The sequence below is a fragment of the Callorhinus ursinus genome, unplaced genomic scaffold (assembly GCF_003265705.2).
Source record: "Callorhinus ursinus isolate GAN/ISIS: 27379988/994484 unplaced genomic scaffold, GSC_fseal_2.0 scaffold88, whole genome shotgun sequence".
Taxonomy (NCBI): domain Eukaryota; kingdom Metazoa; phylum Chordata; class Mammalia; order Carnivora; family Otariidae; genus Callorhinus; species Callorhinus ursinus.
Window position 1 is genome coordinate 2,645,473 of NW_027397150.1, and position 23,722 is coordinate 2,669,194.

Sequence of the window (23,722 nt, forward strand, 5' to 3'; positions counted from 1 at the left end):
GGGGGGCTATGTGCTGAGTGTGCAGCCTGCTTAAGATTCTCTCCTTCTCCCTCTGCCCCTCCCTGCTCATGCTCTCTCTCTCTCTCTCTAAAAATAACAAAAATTAAATTAAATTAAAATTTTAAATATCTGTTTATGAAGACAATGGTCCAGCAAACCCTGGAGTGATTTCTATGGAACCAGTTCCCTCTAGGATGGTGCTGCAGCCCTGAGTTCTCTGAGACCCAGTCTGTCCCCCCGTGCCCAACGACTTCACCATTCACTTTGTTTCAGGGGAGGTGCAGTGAGGAAGAGATACAAATACAGTGAGGAACAGAAACAAATAGTCTTCTTAGAACTTGCGTGGATCCCAGACAGAGTAGTCAGAATCAGAGACTCCTTCCTGAGAAGTGAAAATTTTAACACAGTCTGTAAAAAGAGCCGGTAAGCATGCCTTAGAGCTAATCCATGAGATGCTGCCCTGCCCTTTTGTTTTGTCTGCAGCCCCTGCATGTTCACAGTCTCCAGTGTGTCCTTTGGGGTCCCCTCAGAATGCACAGAGCAAACCTGAATTTTGGACCTGGACCCACTCCTGTGGGCAGCTATTTGAAGGTCCCTGCTTCCCAACACACCTGACCCCAAAATCATCCCAATCTGCTTCTAAGATGCCTAAAAAGAATTCATTCATTCACTCAGTTAACATTTTGAGTACCTATTGTGTGAGCACTTTGCAGGGCACTAATCACAGCTGTAATTATGTATTGAGTCCTGTGATAGATGTTAGCTCTGTGAAGGAGGGGTCCATGTACTGATTCACCATCAAATTCTCAATACTTAGCCCAGGGCCTGGCCCAAAGGTGTTCAAGCCCCATGAGGGAAGGGGTGGGAATTGAGAGGGAGATGTCCCTGTGGAAACAATTAGCATATTTCACATTGTACAATGTCATAATAGGATTAAGTGTCTTGAATATGTGTTCTTTTAAGTTAAAAATGTTGCATTCTCCCAAAGATCCCAGTTATGACAATGAGAAAACCTTCAGAAAAGAGTTACCCATTAAAACTTATCATCTTGGGCACCTGGGTGGCTCAGTTGGTTAAGCGTCTGCTTTTGGCTCAAGTCACGATCCCAGGGTCCTGGCTCCCTGCTCAACAGGGAGACTACTTCTCTGTCTCCCCACCCCCTGCTCGTGCTCTGTCTCACTATATCTCTCTCTCTCTCTCTCATAAAAAAATAAAATCTTTAAAAATAAATAAAACATCATCTCATCCAGGATTTCCTTTTTTAAGATTTTATTTATTTATTTATTTATTTATTTATTTGAGAGAGAAAGAGCACAACCTGGGTGCAGGGGGAGAGGCAGACTCCCCAGTGAGCAAGGAGCCTGATGCAGGGCTCAATCCCAGGACCCGGGGATCGTGACCTGAGCCAAAGGCAGACACTTAACCAACTGAGCCACCCAGGCACCCCTCATCCAGGATTTTCTCTCTCTTTTTTTAAAGATTTTATTCATTCATGAAAGAGAGAGAGAAAGCATGGGGCAGGGGGAGAGGGGGAAGCAGGCTCCCCGCTGAGCAGGGAGCCCGATGTGGGGCTCGATCCCAGGACCCTGGGATCATGACCTGAGCTGAAGGCAGACGCTTAACGACTGAGCCACGAGGCTGCCCTTCATCCAGGATTTTCTAACTCGCTTTTGACTTAAATAATTAACCAACAAATTAGTCTCTCTTCTTGACTCTGATCACAAAACTAAGTGAAACATAGACCCTGCCTCCAAATAACTGAGTAACATGAGTGCCAATCTGGGGGGACCTGGTGTAAGAACTTTCTAAGCATGTTATAGTAGCATACCTCACCTAACGGTGACACATCCCTATAGAGCAACACCACTGTTGACTTCACCTTATGAATGGAAAACTGAGAAACAAAAGTTAGTTAGCTTCTTCAATGCCACAGAGGGAGTACTTGGCTTAAAATCTAGAACAGCTTCTCCCAATGAAACTCGCCAATAGACAGATAAACTCTCACTTTATTCTAGAGATTGTTTAAAGTATTCATCCATCCATTCATTCAATAAAGGGACAAGATTTACTGAGACTCTAATTGTGCCAGATACTGTTCTAGAGGCTGAAGAAACAGCAGTGAACAAAACAGACAAAAGCCCTGGCCTCAAGGATCTTACATTCTAGTGAGGTAAAGAGGAGCCCAGGAGACAGAAAAGAAAACAAAGGAGTAAACAGGAGAGTGTGTCCAATGGAGATGAAGACCACAGAGAAAATAAGCAGAGAGGGAGATACGGCATTACAGGATGGCGGGGTTGACAATTTCAGTGGAAGCCATCCCCGAGAAGGTGGTATGAGCAGAATCCTGAGGGGCGGAGGGAGCAGGCCAGGTGGCCAGTGGGGAAGTGGCATTCCAGGTAGAGAAAACTGAGTGCAAAGCCATGGAGTGCAGTGTGCTCCAGGAGCAGCGGGTCAGGGATGCTGAACACAGGGCGTGCAAGGAAGGAGAGAGGAAGGGGAGGTGGGGATCAGGGAGGCCAGATCACGTAGGCCACTGTAAAATGTGTGGCTTTTACTCTGCATTCAGAAGCTTCTGAAAACGCTCGGCAAACCTCAAGAGTGATAGGAGCTTCTTACATATATATTATGCATATTAAATTCTTCAGTAAGCTAAGTTTTAAAAAAAAAAGAAAAGGTTTCACTGCCATCATGTGTCCTGATGGGATGCTCTGAAATAGACACAGCCTCAACTGTATAGTAACCCCGCCCAGAAAGCATAGCCCAGCTCACAAACCCGGATTCAGGAGCCTTCCACAAAACAACTGGCTTGTACTCCAAAAATGTCAAAGTCATGAAAGACAAAGAAAGGCTGAGGAGGGTTGTAGATCGAAAGACATAACAAAACAAAACAAAACAAAACTGGGTGCCTGGCTGGTTCAGTCAGTAGAGCACGCAACTCTTGACCTCGGGGTTGTGAGTTCAAGCCCCACATTGGGTGGAGGACTACTTTAAAAAAATAAAACTTTTTTAAATAAAAAAATAAGAGACATAACAAAAAAAGGACCTAACAACTGAATGTAATACATGATCCTGATTTGATTCTGCATTGGAGAGGGGAGAATGCCATAAAGCACATTATTGGAACAACTGGTAATATTTAGATATGGACGGTGTATTTGATTGTATCAATGTTAAATTTACTAAATTTTGATAATTGTGCTGACATGATATAATATGATATGGGAATGCCCACGTTCTTAGAAGAGTCATGCTACAAAACTTAAGAGTAAAGGGACATGATGCCTGTAACTCACTCTCAAATACTTCAGCAAAATTTTTTTCTATTTTTTTATTTTAATTTTGTTAGTTAACATACTTATTACACATTTATATGCACATACCTATATGGGGACAAAAAGAAATAAAGCAAATGTGATAAAATGGTAACAACTGGTGAGTCTGGGTGAAGGAAATATAAGAAGTCTTTGTACTATACTTGCAACTTCTCTGGAGCTCTGAAATTACTATTTTAAACTTTTTAATTTAAAAGTTTAAAAATTTTAAAAATAAAATAAAAGTTTAAAACTGAAAACCAATAAACAGAGCAGCAGTTTCATTCAGCTTTCAGCAGGCCAGCCCCACAAACACAGGGCGCAGCAGGAAGAGGGAGAAGTTCCCGAAAGCCAAAGCCCGTCAGCCTGTGCCCACACCCTGGCGGGGCCAGCTCCCCCCAGGTCTCCCTGCAGTGGGTGTGCTCAGCCGTGCCCCAGGTGTGGACGTGGGACAGCCCCGTTCTCCTGTCACTCAGTCTCATCTTCTCAGACCGGCTCAACTTCTGGCATCCAGATATTCCCGACTGCTCCCTGTCCTCAGCGCTCTCTGCCTTTCCTTCCCTTGTGTTTGTTACGGATTTGTAAATACAGATGCGTGTGTTTCAACCGCCGGTCTCCCCCAGTCCCCTGGAGCCCAGACTGTGTCTGGGAGGACACAAGAGTGCCCGCAATGGGTCTATATGGGGCTTCCAACAGGCCCCAGACAAACACTACCCTGGGCCCAATTTTCCTCCCTCTGCACCCAGAGTGTGTCCTCCACTTATTCCCTCACGCTTGATGGCCCTGGAAGAGCCACCGACCTAGAATGCAGACGCACATGTCAGAGCACCCTTGACTCCAGGGTTGGATGAAGGGGGAGCAGCCCTCAGCTGAGATCTCCCCAAGCCGAGTTTTCCATGTGCTCTGGAGCTTCCTGATATGGTCTCCTTCTTCCCCCTTCCCCACCTCCTGCTCCAAGCCAGCATTTCCCTAATGATTTTCAGGTTCGTGTAGCCTCTGGGCTGCTGGAGGCTGCTGGGGGGTGAGGGGCCAGGCCATTCAGGCAGAGTGGCTGTTGGCTGCACGCTCCCTCCTCCTGGCTCAGCTTCTCTGCCTGGGGAGCAATCTGTCAGTCTCTGATTTCCAGAGCCACCCGACTTCCTTAGAGAAACCCAAGCCCAGGGGCCACTTCTCTCTGCTGGTAATCACGCCACATTAGAGAACATTTCCTTTGTCCTTCTTACGGCCAGCAGAGAGGACGCTTTCTCCCCACTACACAGACAGACAAACTGAAGCCAGTGTAAAGGAGTTTTCCTGCCCCAAGAACAGGGAGATCGCTCGATTGCTGAAGGCATGGCCAGACGCACTTCTCAAAGACCTCCCAACCCGCTGCTAGCCAGTTCCGTCTGACCTAGCCTGTCCAGAGCTGTCAGGAGCTGCTCGTCGTCACGGTGCCAGGCGACCTTGTAAACAGCTGAATCCAGGGGCTCTGGGTTCTGATCTCCCCAGGGGCCATGGCCCCAAGTCCATGCCATCCCCCACCCCACGCCAGGCTGGGCCTCCTTACCTTGGCCCTGATTCCCCTTGAGGAGCAGGAGTGTGAGGACGAGAGCTTGCCCCAACATCCCTAGAGGACAGAGGGGTCGGTCGGCTCCTCGCCCACCAGACGCTCTGCTCGTGCCCAGGCTCAGCAGCAACCACCCAGCTGGAGGGAGAGGGGGAGCAGAACTGCCTCGCTGTTTGTCTGGCCACAATTTCCTCTACACAAGGCTGTTCTCAGCAGCTGAGAGCTAACAAGGCCACCAAGAAAGTCCCAGTACCTGGACGTGGTCCTACAGTTCACACAAGCTGAACTTTCAAATTTGGCCTCAAGTGGGCGGGTGCTGAGTTCGCAGTGACTCACAAAACCAGCTTCAAAATCCTGTCCATTGCTCTGCCCCAGTCAGGCTGCCTCATTCAAGGGACAGACATGAAGAAATGTTCCAGTTCTCTCCAACCTACTGGCAATATGGAGAAAGCTGCCAGGAGGCAGGGGGACCAAACAGCCATTATCCCGGACCGTCCCATTCCAACAGGCACTGTGAACGTGGGAGAAGGGGTGGAGGGCGTGTGGGCTGAGAAGTGGAGCCCTAGATAAGTGGGTGAAATGTTGAAGGAAAGGAGCAGGACACCAGGAAGATCTAAGACCCAGGGATGCTCTGCAAGGTGATAACCAGGTTTAAGCACATGCACACTCAAACGTCTTTACCTAGATTTGCTTTTGCTCATTCCCTGTCTGTGCTTCTATGCCCCATCCTTTCCCCTTTTGCTCCTTTTTCCCATAGTAGTTCTCTGCCTTCTCTTGCCTTCTCTCACCCAGACAGCGACCAAACTCATCTTTGCTGCCCTCCCCTGCCCACATTTCAATTCCGCCCTCCACAAAGGCCAGGAAGCTTTGATCCTTCTTATACCCCCACAGAGGGGGAGAGGTGGTGGCACCCCACCTTCCCCAGAAAGCATTTGCTTTGAGGCCATACCCTGGGGCTTCCTGACTTGTTCTTCCTTCTGCTTTCCCCTTAGCAACAAATTCTTTCAGTTCCCTTCCAGTCAGCCCTTCCTCTCTTTTTCCATCCTTTGATCCATTTCCAATCACCCCGTCTGAAGCTGGGCTCAGGGGAGGCAGACTAGAGCCTCAACTACTAGTGAAGAAAGCAGGGTGTTCTGGACAGAGCACAGATTTGGAGACTTGAGGGACAGTTCAGCAACTTAACAACCTGGGTGATCCTGGCCAAGGTACCTTCTGAGCCTGTGGGGTCAGTCCTTGGCTCACGTTCCTCACAAGGTAGTTTTAAGGATCAAATCAATAATTGTAGCTGACAGCACACACAAAAAAGAACTCTGGACATAGGTAAGTCCTGTTTTTCTTTTTTTTAAGATTTATTTATTTATTGAGAGAGAGAGCAAGTGCGGTAGGGGCAGAGGGAGAGGGAGAGAGAGAGACTCTCCAACAGACTCCGTGCTGATCAGGGAGCCCAGCTCTCATGACGCTGAAAACATGACTTGAGCCAAAATCAAGGGTCCGATGCTTGACCAAGTGAGCCACCTAGGCATCCCTCTTTTACTTTTTCTTTTTTGCATTTTATTTTTCTTAATTTAGCCTTGCATGGCTTTTTCCCATGGGTTCAATGGTTATCAACTCTGCCACGGGGCGGCCCTTCACCCCTACGGAGCTTCCTCAGGGCCAATCTGGCCATGCCCTTGAATTTGAGAAGTAGTGCTCAAGACATGATGCAACAAGTAAGGATACATTTTCTGCCATGAAAGATGGAAGACAAAGTCCAACTGTTCAAAACAACTAATGAACAACATTTACTAATCTGCTTCACTGATCCTGACCCCAACACCAGCTCCATCCTTTCTCCACCAGTCGCATGGATACATACCATCCCCGGGAAACTGAACCGGGAGCAGACATGTCGTTATATCTCGTGGTCTTGTTAGCTAGAATGCAACGGGAAGTTACTCTTATTAAGAGAGCTTAAAGCTATCACCAAAAGGGAGGAGGGGAAGGGACAAAAGCAAGGAAGGAATGTGTTTTATTTTGCAGAACCAACAGTTCTAGCCAAAGAGTTGCCCAACTAGGTTTTTCAACTGATAGCCCCTTGCTATGTGTGTCTTGTCTGATAGCCCCTTATGTGAGCCAGTGTGACTTGGAATGGAGCTGAGGACCTTTGCAGAAGCCCCCCTGAGTTGTCCTGAAGTTACCTGTAGCTCATTATAGTACTAAGATCTCCTCCTACAGGCAGTTTTCTGCCACTTTTTGAACATGTGATGTATGCACTAGAATGTTGACATGCAGGGCGCCTGGGTGGCTCAGTCGTTAAGCATCTGCCTTTGGCTCAAGTCATGATCCCAGGGTCCTGGGATCGAGCCCCGCATGGGGCTCCCTGCTCAGCGGGAAGCCTGCTTCTCCCTCTCCCACTCCCCCCGCTTGTGTTCCCTCCCTCACTGTCTGTCAAATAAATACATAAAATCTTTAAAAAAAGAATGTTGACATGCTAGGCTTGTGCAATTGAACAGAGTGCTTTTGTAAGTTCCCCACTCTTGTCTCCTAATACACTGAATGAGCTCCTGTCTCCTAATACACTGAATGAAGCGTCCCGTCATATCCCCATGGGAGACAGCACTTTGAGAGCTTATCTCCCTGTCTCCTTACTTATAACAAGTAATGAAAAGTTCTTTGCTTTTTTTTTTTTAAGATTCTATTCACTTATTTGAGAGAGAGACAGAGCACAAGTGAGGGAAGGGCAGGGAGAGGGAGAAGCAGACTCCCCAACGAACAGGGAGCCCGACGTGGGGCTCGATCCCAAGTCCCTGAGATCATGACCTGAGCCGAAGACAGACGCCCAACCAACTGAGCCACCCAGGCGCCCCAAGTTCTTTGCTTTTAACATTTCCTTGGGTTGTATTCAATTTCATACACCCCAAGCAGTGAACCTCTCGAGTTCAGTTACAGTCTTTAATATACTCTACCACATGATAACTGCTGTTTGTCTACAAACTGCCCTGCCTGACCCTGAGTGCTTCATCATGAAGCCTGTGGTCTCCCCAGTTAGTGTTTCCAGAGCCTGGCCTGGTGTCTGGTGCTTAATAGTTGGTTGCAGAGTGTTGAGTGCTGAAAGAATGAATGACTTCCCTAAAGAAAGCATTTCTATTCCTCCTGAGATACGCTGGTGAGCTAAGCCATGATGGTCCTGCCTTCATGGGGTTTATATCTTGCCCTGCAGGGTCCTTGTCCAGAGGGCCCTTCTGTGCAATTCAGCCACTTTAGCATGAAGACCCAAGACCCTACAAAGTCCACATAAACTCAGAGACTCTCATAGCCTCACTTCCCATGCATATTCTCCAGGTCTCCATAAGTCTGGGACATTGAAAAGTCAGTGGCCATCCAGGAATTAAAGTTCATCAACCTCCACCCTCTCATCCTTCCTTTTCTCAAATCATACTTGCATCATCTTTCACTGAGTCAAGGTTATTCTAGTATAGCCCAACTGCAAAGTTCATGAGTCCCCAAGACCACCCACTTATAAGACCAATTATAAGTTTGGAGTCCCTATGACCACCTTTAGTTCTGACAATTCACTAGAAAGCACTTTAACAATTTTTTTAAATGATTCTTTTTTTTTAAGATTTTATTTATTTATTTGAAAAAGAGAGAGAGAGGGTGTGAGAGAGCACAAGGAGGGGAGTGGGATAGGCAGAGGGAGAAGCAGTCTCCCTGCTGAGAAGGAAGCCTGGTGCGGGACTCGATCCCGGGACACACACCCCCCCGGGATCATGACCCAAGCTGAAGGCAGACACTTAACTGACTGAGCCATCCAGGCACCCCAACAATTATTAACATGTGAAACGCTCGTGTTCTCTGACCTAGCAATACCCCCTCTTTGAATTTATCCAACAGAAATACTCTAATGCACCAAAAATATTTTCACAAATGCCCAAAGATAGGTAAGATTCTTCCTTACGTCACTGTTAAGTAAAAAACCGGAAATAGCCAAAACGTTAATCAGTAGGGAATAGTTGGGAAAAAATGGTGTATTGATTCTATACTATAGTACATGAAGAAGCTTTTAAAAAGAGTAAGACTGGGGTGCCTGGGTGGCTCAGTCAATTAAGCGTCCAACTCTTGATTTCGGCTCAGGTCATGATCTCAGGGTTGTGAGACCGAGCCCCACGTCAGGCTCCACGCTCAGCAGGGAGTCTGCTGGAGATTCTCTCCCTCACCCCCACACCGCTTGTGCTCACTCTCTCTTGCTCTCTCTCAAATAAATTAATTAATTAAGATGTCTCTTAAAAAAAATAAAAAGAGTAAGACAAATGTATACATATTCACATTAACAGACCTCTAAGACATTCACAAAACAATGTGCATAATATAATTCTGTTTAGGTGAACAGAACTGTGTGTGCATTTATGTTCTCTGAATGGTTGTAAATGCAGAAAAACGTGCCTGAGGGAAAATAATCATGACAGTAATCTTTAGATAAAGAAGCAGAATTTTAGGGGCACTGGGGTGGCTCAGTTGTTAAGCGTCTGCCTTCGGCTCAGATCATGAACCCAGGGTCCTGGGATTGAGCCCGCATCGGGCTCCCTGCTCCGTGGGAAGTCTGCTTCTCCTGCTCCCCCTGCTTGTGTTCCCTCTTCGCTGTGTCTCTCTCTGTCAAATAAATAAATAAAATCTTTAAATGAATAAATACCTTTAGCTGAATTAAATTTAGCTTCATAAAGAGACCGTACTTTGTCCTTAATTTCCTCATTTTGCCACAAGCTGGTGACAATCTACTACAGAGGAGCACCAGGCAGGAGACTGCATTTGAGAATAAGTCAGCACAAACCGCCCCCAAAGCCTCTAGCTTCCACCCCGCCATCCTCCCTTCAGCTTCAAGAGAACTGAGCAGTCCCTCCACAGTGACACCACATACATAACACATAATGTTATTAGAGCACTGATAATACTGCAATTCTTAGGAAAAGGTTGTCTCTTTTTTGCTAAGGTATCATTTTCTATCTTTGTAGGTTCAAAGTACTGATTTACGCACTGATTTACGCACCATACTCAGATACACTGATAAAACAGAACAGCACCCAAGAAGAAAACTCCAAAGAAAATTATGCTTCTTTTGGTCCTTTCTTTTTTTGATTCTAAGACACATTTTTTTCATGTTTTGACATCTTTAATATCATTGTGCATTTCCTCCTTAGTGGTACATTCATGGAACAATCCACGTGGACAGTTGATGACACCTAAGAGTCTGGGAAAATGGTAGCTCTAACCTTAGGGACATCGCCCCTTCTGATCACTATCCTCTAGCCACGACCCGTGACTGTGTCCCATTGATCTTACCTCCTATTTCCTCTTAAATCTGTTCCCCACACCACCTCCCCCAAATCCCACCGCCCTGACACTTCCTTGGCTCAGGTCTGGATCAGTTAGGATGCCTTCAGCTGTGACTCATAGAAATCCCATCTCAAAGTGGCTTAAACAAAAAGCAAACAAATCGCCTCACGAGATGGGAAATCCAGAGGCAAGGCAGCTCAGGCCTGATCTACTCATCAGCACAGTGATGTCTTCAAGGGCCCTTTCCTTCTCCCCACCCTGGCTTCACCATCTGGCTGAGTGAGATGCCTACCAGCATTCCAATCATCAGCTACGGGTCACTTTGCCAGGGCTGCCCTGACGAAAAGCCCAGACTGGACGCTAACACAACAGAAATGTAATTTTCTCACAGTTCTGTGGGCTGGAAGTCCAAGATCAAGGTGTCGGTAGGTCTGGTTCCTCCTGAGGCCTCTCTCCTAGCTTGCAGATGGCACCCTCCTCGACATGGCCTCACGTGGTCTGTGCACATCCCTAATGTCTCTGTGTGTCCACATTTCCTCTTCTCTTAAGCATACCAGTTAGACTGGATCAGTGCCCACTCAAATGGCCTCATGCTAACTCAATCACCTCTTTGCAAACCCTGTCCCCAAATATAGTCACATTCAGATGTACGACATATGAATTTGAGAGAACACGGTTCAACCCATAACAATCTGTATGTCCAGAGGGAGGAGGGATCCTCTCTCCCTGTGGCTCCTTTTTAGAGGAGAGGAAACTTTTTACAGAGGCCCCCTGCACACTTTTCTTCATGTCTCATTGGCCAGAAACGGGTCAAATGCCCACTCCTGGGGTGCCTGGCTGGCTCAGTCAGTAGAGCATGTGACTGTTGATCTCAGGGTCATCAGTTACAAGCCCCACATTGGGCATAAAGCTTACTTTAAAAAAAAAAAATGTCCACTCTTGAAACAACCTCTGGCCAGGATGGTGGAACCACCCTGATTGCTTCAAATTAATCATCTGGACATAAGATTGATGTTGGTGAGCCCTATAACAAGGCCCTCCGGTGTCCTCCATTTCTGAAATGGCCTCCTGACCATTTCTAAACCTCTTCTGGGTCCAGTATTAGCCCACCTCCATCCCTTATCCATACAGCTGTCAACAAAGATCCTTATAAGACACAAACCACCTCCACAACCCCACTAAAAACATTTACATCATCTGCAAGAGCACCAAGCTCAAACTCCACACCATAGAGGGTGTATCAGTTACCTATTGCCACATAACAAACCACTCCAAGACTTACTGCCTTAAAACTTCAATCATTTCCTTCTTTTTTTTTTTTTGAAGATTTTTATCTATTTGAGAGAGAGAGGGAGCATGAACAAGTGTGGGAGGGGCAGAGGGAGAGGGACCAGCAGACTCCCTGCTGAGTGCAGAGCTCAGCGACACAGGGCTTGATCCCAGAACCCCGAGATCACGACTGAGCCACCCAGGCACCCCAAAATGGCAGTCATTTCTTTTTGCTCATGAGTCTGCAATGTGAGCAGAGCTCAGTGGGATGGCTTGTTTCTGAGACATGTAAATACCTTCCCTTTTTTTCAGCCACTTCTCCATCTTTCTCTCCTTCCTCCATGACCCCTCCCGTTGGTGCAACTCTGTCCTTTCCTTCCTCTTCTGCTTTTTACTTTCTTTACCTGCTGACCCTTCCCTCTGTCACACCCCTTCCTCTCTCCACCCACAGTTGTCCCTGTTCCTCATGGTGCAACCACTCTCAGCCACCTTCTCCCAGGCTGGAGATGCACCATGGGACGTAGGGCAGATACTTCAGTCTCTGCCTTCACACCTCTTAGAGAATCGGTGTAAAGAGGTAAGCAGAGTGGGGCCCCGGGGGGGCTCAGTCGTTAAGCGGCTGCCTTCGGCTCGGGTCATGATCCCAGGGTCCTGGGATCGAGCCCCGCATCGGGCTCCCTGCTCGGCAGGAAGCCTGCTTCTCCCTCTCCCACTCCCCCTGCTTGTGTTCCCTCTCTTGCTGTGTCTCTCTCTGTCAAATAAATAAATAAAATCTTAAAAAAAAAAAAAGAGGTAGGCAGAGTGATCACAAATCACACAGATTCTAATCATTTCTCACAACTCTTCCCTTCTCTCCTCATCCCTCCCTCCCAGAATTTGCTCTTCTCAAGTCATGTTTGCACGTTAATCTTTGCCACAGGCTTTCCTTTGTAGAGGACCCAGACTAAGACATAAAGTAAAGAGATGGCTCTGGAAACAGGCTGTCAAGGTGGGATTTTGGAGTTGAATTGCTCACATATCCAAAAGGAATAGTGGCCCCATTGCTGCTGGTCAGTGGGGATTCCTTTAACATCTGGTGCTGACCCTCACCTTTCTCTTCTTCACTGTGGGCCTTTTTTGCATTTTTTTAAAGGTTTTATTTATTTATTTGTCAGAGAGAGAGGGCCCAAGCAGAGCAGGCAGAGGAAGAAGCAAGCTCCCTCCCGAGCAAGGAGCCTGATGCGGGGCTCGATCCCAGGACCCTGGGATCATGACCCGAGCCGAAGGCAGACGCTTAACGGACTGAGCCACCCAGGCGCCCCCCCCTTTTATGCATTTTAGATCAACTCCTCTGATCACTCAACTTCCATGTGCACTGGAAGATGGGAATCAGGGACAGAAGTTAGGAGGGCAACAGGAGAACCAGCAAGGAATGTCACAGCATCGGCAGTGAAGAGGAGCTGAGGGAGTGAGGGAAGGGTTAAGGGGTAGCAACTGCCTCCGACTCCTCTTCCCACTACACATCAGCCCAAATGCCATGGCATGCACGGCTGGGTCTGAGGTTGGGTTGTGGGTGTTGACAAGCTGGAAATTGTTGGGATGTGGGGGACGGTTGGTAAGAATGTAAAAGAAGGAATAAATGATTGCTTTTGATAGAGTATTGCTTTTTGTGGGCTTAGATTTATCACCAATGGCCAGTCCATGTCAAAATAACTCAAAATGTACTTGAGGGCAAAAACGTGATGCTATGTGTATGCACTGAGAGAGAAATGCATGGAAGAAAGATCTCCCACAACCTCATATCCAGCCTAGCTTCTCCAAGTGCTTTGTTTATGCTTTATTGTTAAAAAGGAAACTCTAGGGCGCCTGAGGGGCTCAGTCTGGCTAAATGTCTGCCTTCAGCTCAGGGACCTGGGATGGAGCCCCAAGTCAGGCAGAGGGGAGCCTGCTTCTCCCTCTCCCTCTGCTCCTCCCCTCTGCTCATGCTCTCTCCTGCCCTCTCTCTCTCAAATAAATAAATACAATCTTGAAAAAAAAAAAAAGACAACTTTACTGTACGAAACTAACTCACATATGGAAAAGAAGATAAAACATAAATATATACAACAAGTGGTAACTGGACCTACCAAGGGATCACTTCATAATAAAAATATTAAGTCACTGCATTGTACACCTGAAAGTAATATTATGTTGTATGTCAATAATCATTCAATAAATAAATAATAAAAATAAAATAATTTTTTAATGATTGTATTTATTTATTTGAGGGAGAGAGTGCACAAGCCAAGGATTGGGGCAGGGGGAGAGGGAGAAGCAGGCTCCCCACTGAGCAGGGAGCCTGATGAGGTTCGATCCCAGGACCCTGGGATCACAACCTGAGCTTAAGCCAAACGTTTAACCAACTGAGAGCCACCCAGGTGCCCCAAATTAAAATAACATTTAAAATATATTTTAAAAAATAAAATATCTCAGGGGTTCCTGGCTGTCTCAGTCAGTGGAACATTCGACTCTTGATCTTGGGGTCGTGAGTTCGAGCCCCATATTGGGCATAGAGATTTATTTAAAATAAATAAATTAAATTAATTTAGTAAAAAAATAAGATCTCTCAATTCCCCTTGCATCCAAAATCAGAAGTAGGTATCCACGTTGCAATGTCATTGCTATAACTGCTATAAGAAATTAGAATTCCGTTTAAAAGCTCTTGACAGTTTCCAATTCTTTTAGTTAAATAGCAAAACAAATGTGCTTGCCATTATGTTCAAGATCTCTGAGCAGTCAGTGCAATGGTGCTGACTTTTTTCCTAGTTTTGCTCAGTCTAACCACTGTATAATCCTCATTCCATCTTCTGCCATTCCCCGGCGGTGTTAGGAGTTTTTCCTCCTCCCTCTCTACCCTTATTCACCCCGACAATCTGTGTTTATTTGCCATTAAACATCAAGGTCTCCTATACCGTTGGATACTGAAAGTCCATGTTCATCTTTGCAAATCCTTAAAAAAGATTTGGAGAGTATTATGTTTCCTGGACACTCTATGCTGGTGTTGTATGTAGATGACCTCAGCCTCTAACTCAACGATGCCTACCAGTAGGACTCAACAATTTTACTCTCCTCTCTCATTTAAAAGGGCCACAAGGTGGGGCACCTAGGTGGTTCAGTCATGATCCCGGGGGGCCCTGGGATCAAGCCCCCATGTCAGGCTGCCTGCTCAGCGGGGAGCCTGCCTCACTCTCTCCCTCTGCCATTCCCCCGCCAACACCCGGTTGTGCTCTCTGGTTCTCCCTATCTCTCTGTCAAATAAATAAATTAAAATCTTTAAAAGGGCCATAAGGTTTCTAAGGAAAAATTACAATTTTGTTTGACATGAGTCTATTACCTGTGCCATGTCTTTTCACGCAACACCTCAATACCTCCCAGTAGAAGCCATCCTCAAGGTCCTGAGGACAACTGCAATTTCACCATGCTGCACCTTTTGAGGCATGGCTGCCTATTATTAACAATACCAGTGGGTATTCTTCAATTGCTGACTGTTTGATACAAGAGACTGGAGCTTGGCTGCGGGAAGCGGAAGGAAAATATTCCCCCTCAAACAGGGCTTAGCTAGGTCCTCTTGATTAGGATAAGAACTTTCCCTCTTGGGGCGCCTGGGTGGCTCAGATGGTTAAGTGTCTGCCATCTGCTCAGGTCACGATCCCAGGGTCCTGGGATCGAGCCCCACGTAGGGCTCCCCGCACAGTAGGGAGTCTGCTTCTCCCTCTCCCTCTGCTGCTCCCCCTGCTTGTGCTCTCTTGCTCTCTCTCTCGAATAAATAAAATCTTTAAAAAAAAAAAAAAAGAACTTTCCCTCTTTTGTCAGAAGATGGAATCACTAGGTGGGATGATGGTGGGTCACAGAGACAAGCAAAGCCCTATTGCCTAATACAGGTCTTCTCCGAACCTTGGAGAGCTGGACAGCCTCCCTGCCCAAGGGCTGCAGCTGCAGCTGTGATTCTGGAAGAGAGACCATTTACCTCTATAATTCTATATATAGTCTGGCTCCTCTTGAGCTGGTATTCATCAAAAGACACCTTGACCTCAACATTTTAAATGTTACCAGATAGGGGCGCCTGGGTGGCTCAGTTGTTAAGCGCCTGCCTTCGGCTCAGGTCATGATCCCGGGGTCCTGGGATCGAGCCCCACATCGGGCTCCCTGCTTGGTGGGAAGCCTGCTTCTCCCTCTCCCACTCCCCCTGCTTGTGTTCCCTCTCCCGCTGTCTCTCTCTGTCAAATAAATAAATAAATAAATAAATAAATAAATAAATAAATGTTACTAGATAATTCATAAGACCTCCAACTCTTTCCTTAGACCTCCAACTCTTTCCTTGCTTAAGATCAAAAACTGTAAGAAATACTACAATTGAGTTAAAGAAAAAAATAAACAAGGAGTTGAACCAGTTGAGTATGATGTTTTGAATAACGACAAATTGCCAAGATGTCTTAGGGACACAGAAACTTCTGGATATGAACTTAATTTCATAAGACGAATGGAGACATTTTTTCTGATTTACAAATAGCAGCGTGTGCCTTGAATGAGGACAAGGATACAGGTCAGAAAATGACATTTTTTTCCAGCTTGTCACTCAACACCCTCTCTCAGAGGATCTTTGCTACTTAATCTATGTCTCTCCATGTGCTGAAGAGCTCTTGTAGTTCAAAATTTTATGATAACAAAAGGTATAGCAGTGATTACCTCTGGGCAGGAGGTTAGGGATCTGGGGTCAGTGTATATGGGGAGGGGCGCTAGGAAGCTTGTGGGGACTGCTATGAGGCCATTTGTCAGCCACCTCCCACTTTCAGGGAAGCTGTCCCAAGACAGCTGTCCTGAGGGGCGCCTGGGTGGCTCAGTCGTTAAGCGTCTGCCTTTGGCTCAGGTCATGATCCCCGGATCCTGGGATCGAGCCCCGCATCGGGCTCTCTGCTCAGCAGGGAGTCTGCTTCTCTCTCTCTCTTCCCTTCTGCCCTCCCCCTGCTCACACTCTCTCTCTCTAAAACAAATAAAATATTTTTGGGCGCCTGGGTGGCTCAGTTGGTTAAGCGACTGCCTTCGGCTCAGGTCATGATCCCGGAGTCCCGAGATCGAGTCCCACATGGGGCTCCCTGCTCAGCGGGGAGCCTACTCCTCCCTCTGACCCTTTCCCCTCTCGTGCTGTTTCTATCTCTCTCTCTCTCAAATAAATAAATAAAATCTTTAAAAAAGATAAAAATAAATAAAAAATAAAACAAAATAATTTTTAAAAAGAAAAAGCAGATTTTCTATTTAAAAAAATAATTTTAAAAAATTAAATTAAAAGCTTGTTGCTTCTCTGTTGTTTCTGGATCAGCCCAACGTGCCCACTGCGGGACAGGCCACACAGGTGTCTCCTGGCCCTCTTCACATCACTCTGCTGGAATTGGGACTCGGAACCAACACAAGGCAATGCGGACACTCTGGCTGCTGTGAATGGCAAGGCCATTTGTCCCAGTCCCAGGAGACTGTTCTGCCAGCATCCAGGACACTGGCAGGCTAACCCATTAACTCACAAGTAGGGGGAAATCTCAGACTCACCACAGCTCCTACCAGCATCGTAGGTGTCCCCAGGAACACGGCTTTCCCCCTGGGCTCAGGCCATGTCTGCTGAGGCTGGCTGGGTCATAAAAGCCTCAAGAATCACACTAGAAACCCCCTCAGGTAGAAGCTGGTGGCGAAACAGACCGTAGCAGCAGGTGCATTTCCCCCTTGATCCCCGGGCAGAGCACCATGACTGTGGCTTCGGGGAGAGGATGCTGGCTTAAGACCCACTACCTGCTCTTCGGCAACTTTCTAAGGCTTCTTTGCAGCTTCCAGGGGAAGAAAGGGAAGACGCACAGGCTTTGTTCTCCTGGGACAGCTCATGAGAACGGGCCACTGCTAGAGGATGTGAGAATACCTCTATGTAACAGTCTGGCGCATGGATATCATCCCTCCTGGCCACCAGCTCCCAGCGGCTGTCCCCTCACCAGTCCACCGCCAGGCCATGAGGCCCCCGAGGTCAGCACTCTCTCTGCTGAGGCTATCTGCCCACTCTCGAGCACAGGCTCAACCCCTGGATTCTGCTGCTCAACTAACTAAAAATGAAAACTATCAGTCTGCCGACTGTGAGAAATGGAATCGGGAAGATGGGGACCAGAGGCCCTGGGGATGCTTCCTGGATACAGCACTGACCACTCAGCTCCATCTGGAAATCCCAAGGCTAAAGCTTCAGGAGCAGGAACAGCTGGGAGGGCACACGGCCCTTACCATCTCAGCCCTAAGCCCCTTCACAGCCACACACAGAATGAAGCCCCAGGACACGCCTTAGCTACCTAACACTCTGACTGCTTTAGACCAGCCCCCAGGAGAGGCCAGTAGTCAACACCTAGACCAATCTCAAGTGGCTGCGATGTGCAGCTTCTGGGCATCTCCACGACCAACCCGTTAGCCCAGGACTTCAGCATCCAGCCCAGCTTTGCTCCTCCGACTCCCCTGCACCCTGAGCTCCCCCAACTCCCCTGCACCACTGCGGCTGCAGACGCCTGCACTCTACCCTCTAGTGGCCACAGTGGGAACAGCAGGAAGCCGAATCTGGCCGTTGTCCTCAAGGGGAACCGAGATGCACAAGGTCACTAGCTGGACTGTCCTTTCTCTTCCTCCCATCTTTTTGTGGATGGTTGTAAATCTTTTACAGTGATGCAAAAGCCTAAGCCACGTTTCTACCACCATTTAAATTGTTACTTCAGTCAAAATTCTATTGGATCCTTACGTGTATGGTTCTCTCTGTACACTCCCTGAATTCAGTTATTATTATCTTGGCAGAAGACGTTAGTCATAACCCCCACCACCAGAGAGTGCTGTCTATGGGCTACGCCAAGGAGCCCCTCCCCCAGGAAGGCCATGCTAATATCATCCTTATCTGCGTGGGCCAGGATGCAAAGGTTTGGAAACACTGATCCAGCAAGATTCAAAAAAGGGTTTTGAATTAAATCAAATAAGATGCCATGGGGACGCCTGGGTGGCTCAGTCGGTTAAGCGTCTGCCTTTGGCTCAGGTCATCATCCCGGGGTCCTGGGATCGAGTCCCGCATTGGGCTCCCTGCTCCGCGGGAAGCCTGCTTCTCCCTCTCCCGCTCCCCCTGCTTGTGTTGCCTCTCTCTGTCAAATAAATAAATAAAATCTTTAAAAAAAAAAACAAATAAGATGCCATGAATGAATTAATGAATGAAATCAGAGTACTTGCTTTGCTTCTTAATAACTGCAAATCACCAGCCTCTCCAAGCCTTGATTTTCCAACTGCGATAGAAAGAATTTACAGGATTATGAGGATTAACAAGGAATGACGTAAGTAAAAGCTGTAAAACATTATACAAATTTAATTATCACCTTGGACATTAACAGTTACACCACCGTTTCCTTAACAGACCACTCTCTTCAACCTCCCCTTTCTGCCATATACCCTGCTCTCATCAACAAACTATTCTTCAGACGCCTTTTCCCCCCAAAATCACTCTCCACGTTAAAAAATGTCGTCAGCTCCCCTTTGCCTACTCAGTCAAGTCTAAACTCCCACAAGGATCTCGGTCATCTGGCTGTCACCCCTCTGTTTTCCATGAACCCAATGGATGGGGGGGGGGGAGGTGTCCAAGTCCAATCTGGCAGGTACACCAGCCACTAGGGGGCGTAAGGTCCCAGGGTCAGCCTATATTAGGTAGAAGTTTATCCAGAGCAATCAGAAGCAACGCACAAAGGGGCAAGTTGAACGCATGAAGGAGGGAGGCCGAAGTCAGAGCTGCAGAAACAGCGTCAGAATGGGATTTAAGTGGCGCACCTGGGTGGCTCAGTCCGTTTCACAGCTGACTCGATCTCAGCTCAGGTCTTGATCTCAGGGTCATGAGTTCAAGCCCCACATTGGGCTCCACACCCAGCATGGAGCCGCCTTTATTATTTTTCTTTTTTGGAGCCTACTTGAAAAAAAAAACTGGATTTAGGGGCAAGGGAAGGACATAAGCCATGTAGTTTCATAAGGATGGGCTCAGCTACACTGTCCTGACAAACAAACTCCAAACCCCAGCGGCTTAACACAACAGAGACTTATTATTTGCTAATGCAAAGTCAGCAGCAGGCCTGGTGTGGGGTGACTCATGGTGACTGTCTTCCATGAGGTAGTCTTGTTGCAGAAGTTATGATACATCTGGGGGATGGTGCAGGCTTTTCTTTGCTTCAGCTGGAAGAGAAACCTGTCACTTCTACTCATACCTCACTGTCCACAATTAGTCAAACCGCCCCACCTTCTTTCAAGAAGACTGGTAAGTGTGGCTGTGCTGGATAGAATCCAAAAATGTCACCCACTAGGGGATGGGCTAAATGGGGGATGGGCATTAAGGAGGGCACTTGTTATGATGAGCACCGGGTGTTACACATAAGTGATGAATCACTAAATTCTACTCCTGAAACCAACATTACCCTATACGCTAACTAACTAGAATTTAAATAAAAATTTGGAAAAAAAAATGTCACCCACAATCCCTCCCCTCCCTCTACATGGAGGTCACTCCTCCCGTCAATAGTGCAGCCTACTTCCCCTCTCCCTAAATCTGGGCTGGCATGGTGACCTCCTTTGACCAAGAGAATGTAGGAGAAATGACAAAGGTGCAGCCCTTAAGCCCTTCTGTTCTTATTCTCTTGGAACCCAGCCTCCAACTTCTTTGGGTTGAGTTCCATTGAAGTTTGTCAATCACCTGTATTCCTAAACAATGAAACATGAATATTGGGTTATGGAATAGTTTCTCTTGATAAATAAACAACTAACAAATACTGTGGGCAGAAAAGAAAAAGGAAGGAAGGAAGGAAGGAAGGAAGGAAGGAAGGAAGGAAGGAAGGAAGGAAGGAAGGAAGGAAGGAAGGAAGGAAGGAAAAGGGTGACATGGAAGCATGTAGACGTGGGGATTCATTAGCACCTGTGCGCTTAAAGGTCATGCCTCTTCATGCATCTTCATGTCTAACTAGCCGGTTAAATCTCCACCCCTGAGCATGATTTTCACTATTATAATGAGGAGGAAAGTCGGTGAGAGGTCAGCAGTGGGATCTGCTCACATCTTTGCCAGTCTTTGTAGCCTACATGCTCCTTTCAATAAGCATCCTCGCTTTGCACTCGCCCAAGATGCTACTCAAGAGGCACTGAGTTTTAGCTTTTTTTCTTCCTCATGGAGGCAGCCAAAGAATGCTGGATTCTGCGGTCAGGGTTGAGGGGACCCAAGTCCAGTCCCTGCTCTGTCTCTCGATAAATAAATAAAATACAGCAAATCCACAAAATGGAATATTATTTGGTGATTAAAAGGAATTAAGTACTGATACATGCTACAAAAAGGATGAACCATTTATACGAAATGTCCAGAAGAGACAAATCCTTACAGACAGAAAGTAGATTGGGACGCCTGGGTGGCTCAGTCGTTAAGCGTCTGCCTTCGGCTCAGGTCATGATCTCAGGGTCCTGGGATCGAGCCCCGCATCGGGCTCCCTGCTCAGCGGGAAGCCTGCTTCTCCCTCTCCTTCTCCCGCTGCTTCTGTTCCCTCTCTCTCTGTGTCTCTGTCCAATAAATAAATAAAATCTTTAAAAAAAAAAAAGAAAAAGTATATCAGTGGTTGCCTAGGCCTGAGGGAGCTGGGAAGGGAAACAGGGTGTGACTGCAGTGGGTATGGGTGTTTTGGGGGATTTTGAAAATGTTCTAAAACTGACTATGGCAGTGGTTACATGACTCTGGATATTCTAAAAACCATTAAATTGTACATTTTAAATGGGTGGGTTGTATGATATGTGAATTATACCTCCAGTAAAGCTGCTTTTAAAAAAACCAAGGTTGGGGTGACTGGCTGGCTCAGTCAGTGGAGTGTGCGACTCTTGATCTCAGGGTTGTAGGCTGGAGCCCCACGTTGGGTGTAGAGATTACTTAAGAATAATTAAACCTTTTAAAAAATTAAAATAAAATAAAAACTGGATAGTTTTCAGTTACTGGGGAGGTTTTAAGTATCCTTTAACTGTGTTTGGAAAAACTTTCAATTGTAAATTGCAGATCAACAGTTTCTGGTGAAAACTTAGCATACAGGGGCACCTGGGTGGCTCAGTCGTTAAGCGTCTGCCTTCGGCTCAGGTTATGATCCCAGGGTCCTGGGATCGAGCCCCGCATCGGGCTCCCTGCTCTGCAGAAGCCTGCTTCTCCCTCTCCCACTCCCCCTGCTTGTGTTCCCTCTCTCACTGTGTCTTTCTCTGTCAAATAAATAAAATCTTTAAAAAAAAAAAAAAGAAAACTTAGCATACAAATTGAGCTGAGCTGTGAATGTTAAATACACACTGGATTTTGAAGAGTTAGCAAGAAAATAAATGTTTTGTATTGACTACATGCTGAAATGATAATACTTTGGCTACACACACAAATGTATTAATTTCATGTTTCTTTTTATTTCTTTTAATAGTCAGTAGGACATATTAAATAAATATGTGGTTTGCATTATACGTTGTTTGATTTGCTCTTCACCATTAATTAGGGCCTAAACCCTAAAGTTACATGTAACTTATAAATTTTGCCCAGGAAAAATACAAATGACTGAGTACTAGCCCAAAGTTGTATCGCTCAGTTTGTCTCTAACTTAGTTGACTTACTCCATCATGCCCTTCCTGACTCTACCAATCTTTATTCTGCAAATGCTCTTTGTTTTGGGTTTTGTTTTGTTTTTTTAAGATTTTATTTATTTATTGACAGGGGATGGGCAGAGGGAGAGAGAAAAGCTCAAGCAGACTCTGAGCTCAGAGCCCACTTCAGGGCTTCATCACCTGACCCTGAGATCACGATCTGAGCCTAAATCAAGAGTCGGACACTTAACCAACTGAGCCACCCAGGCGCCCTTGTGAATGCTTTGAATCAGCTCTACTGTAGGTCGGTTTCCTCACTGAGTTGAATAAACCTTTGACACATGTTTACTTTACAGTTGTATGAGTCATGTTTCAACTTTTTTTTTTTTTTAAGATTTTATTTCTTTGTCAGGGAAAGAGAGAGCCCATGGCAGGCAGAGAGAGAAGCAGGCTCCCCACTGACCAAGGAGCCCGACGTGAGGCTCGATCCCAGGACCCTGGGATCATGACCTGAGCCAAAGGCAGCCGCTTCACCGACTGAGCCACCAGGCGTCCCCATGTTTCAACTTTTTAAAATTATATTTTGACAGAGCCCTCCAGTATGGTCCAACATATTCAGATCACTTCTTTAATGTAAAATTTATAAATACTTGGGCCTGCTTCTCCCTTTCCACCCTGCTTTTACTCTGTCTAACTCTGTTGCTATCTCTGTCTCTCTCAAATAAGTAAATAAAAATCTTTTTAAAAAATTACAAATACTTCAAATAAAATGTCTAAAAGAAAAAGAAATTCACAGCCTTGTTACCCTAAGAATATTTTGTATTCATTCTTACCATCTCTCAATTTTTGACTATAACTTTTTCACAGATGCAATTATAAAATGGATGCTATTTTGCATCAATAGGTACATGCATAAAAATCATAAACATTATTCATGTTTTTACATGTTCTTCATGATTATCATTTTAATAGCTGCATATATTTCATTGACTTTTGTGTTCTAACTTAACAATGTGCTGATTGTTGAGAATTTGGTTGCTTTCCAACTTTTTACTCTTACAAAGCATGCTACAATGAACGTCTTCCACATATGTATTATATGATCTTTTGCTTCTGTTTAATTATTTCCTTAGGGCAGATTCCCGTGAGAGGGATTACTGAACTTCAGAGTGTGAACAATTTTAAGGCCATTGAAAGGCACTGCTATAATGTGTCCAAAAAAAGGTTATGACCATGTACACGACCACCACCAGTCCATTGATGTGCCCGTTTCCCACAATGTCCCTACCTTGATGAAAGAGTGTAATTTTGTTTGTTTGTGTTTTGCTATAAACTAATCCATGCAAAATAGACTCTCAATTTAAATGCTGCTTATTATTTCCTGTTCTCTATCTGAAGGAAAATGGGCGCTCTGGGGCACCTAACACAAGAATAATTCCTCGGGTGGAGCTCCCACATTGGAACTGAGGAATCCACCTAGTGGAAATGTAAGCTGCTGACTTCCACAGTCAACAGCCTTTGTTGTGGAGAAATGGATGTCATGCCCCAGCACGGTCGACCTCCAAAACACAGGACTGGAGCGAGATACCGGTGTGTGGGTAAAGTCAGACTGAGTTATGAGTCAAGGATGAATGGAAACATGGAATATAGCTAG

General features: G+C 46.2%; 1 protein-coding gene and 1 long non-coding RNA gene across 7 annotated transcripts in view; one reads left to right on the forward strand and one right to left on the reverse strand.

Annotated features, from left to right (window-relative positions):
• The window catches only part of CD244 (CD244 molecule), a 42,765-nt gene that overhangs the window by 17,833 nt on the left and 1,210 nt on the right, over positions 1-23,722 (reverse strand). The window contains exon 1 of one of the 6 annotated variants that reach the window (XM_073888270.1): positions 4,858-5,160. The exons of the other annotated variants lie outside the window; for them this stretch is intronic. Coding sequence (XP_073744371.1) covers positions 4,858-4,915 — 58 coding nt within the window. The 5' untranslated portion in view covers positions 4,916-5,160. Of the gene's footprint in view, positions 1-4,857; positions 5,161-23,722 lie in introns of those variants that run through there. 6 annotated transcript variants of the gene reach the window in all.
• On the forward strand, positions 11,892-18,191 carry LOC112814867 (uncharacterized). Its single transcript, XR_003205890.2, has 2 exons — positions 11,892-12,013; positions 16,772-18,191. It is a non-coding gene; the product is annotated as an uncharacterized lncRNA (long non-coding RNA).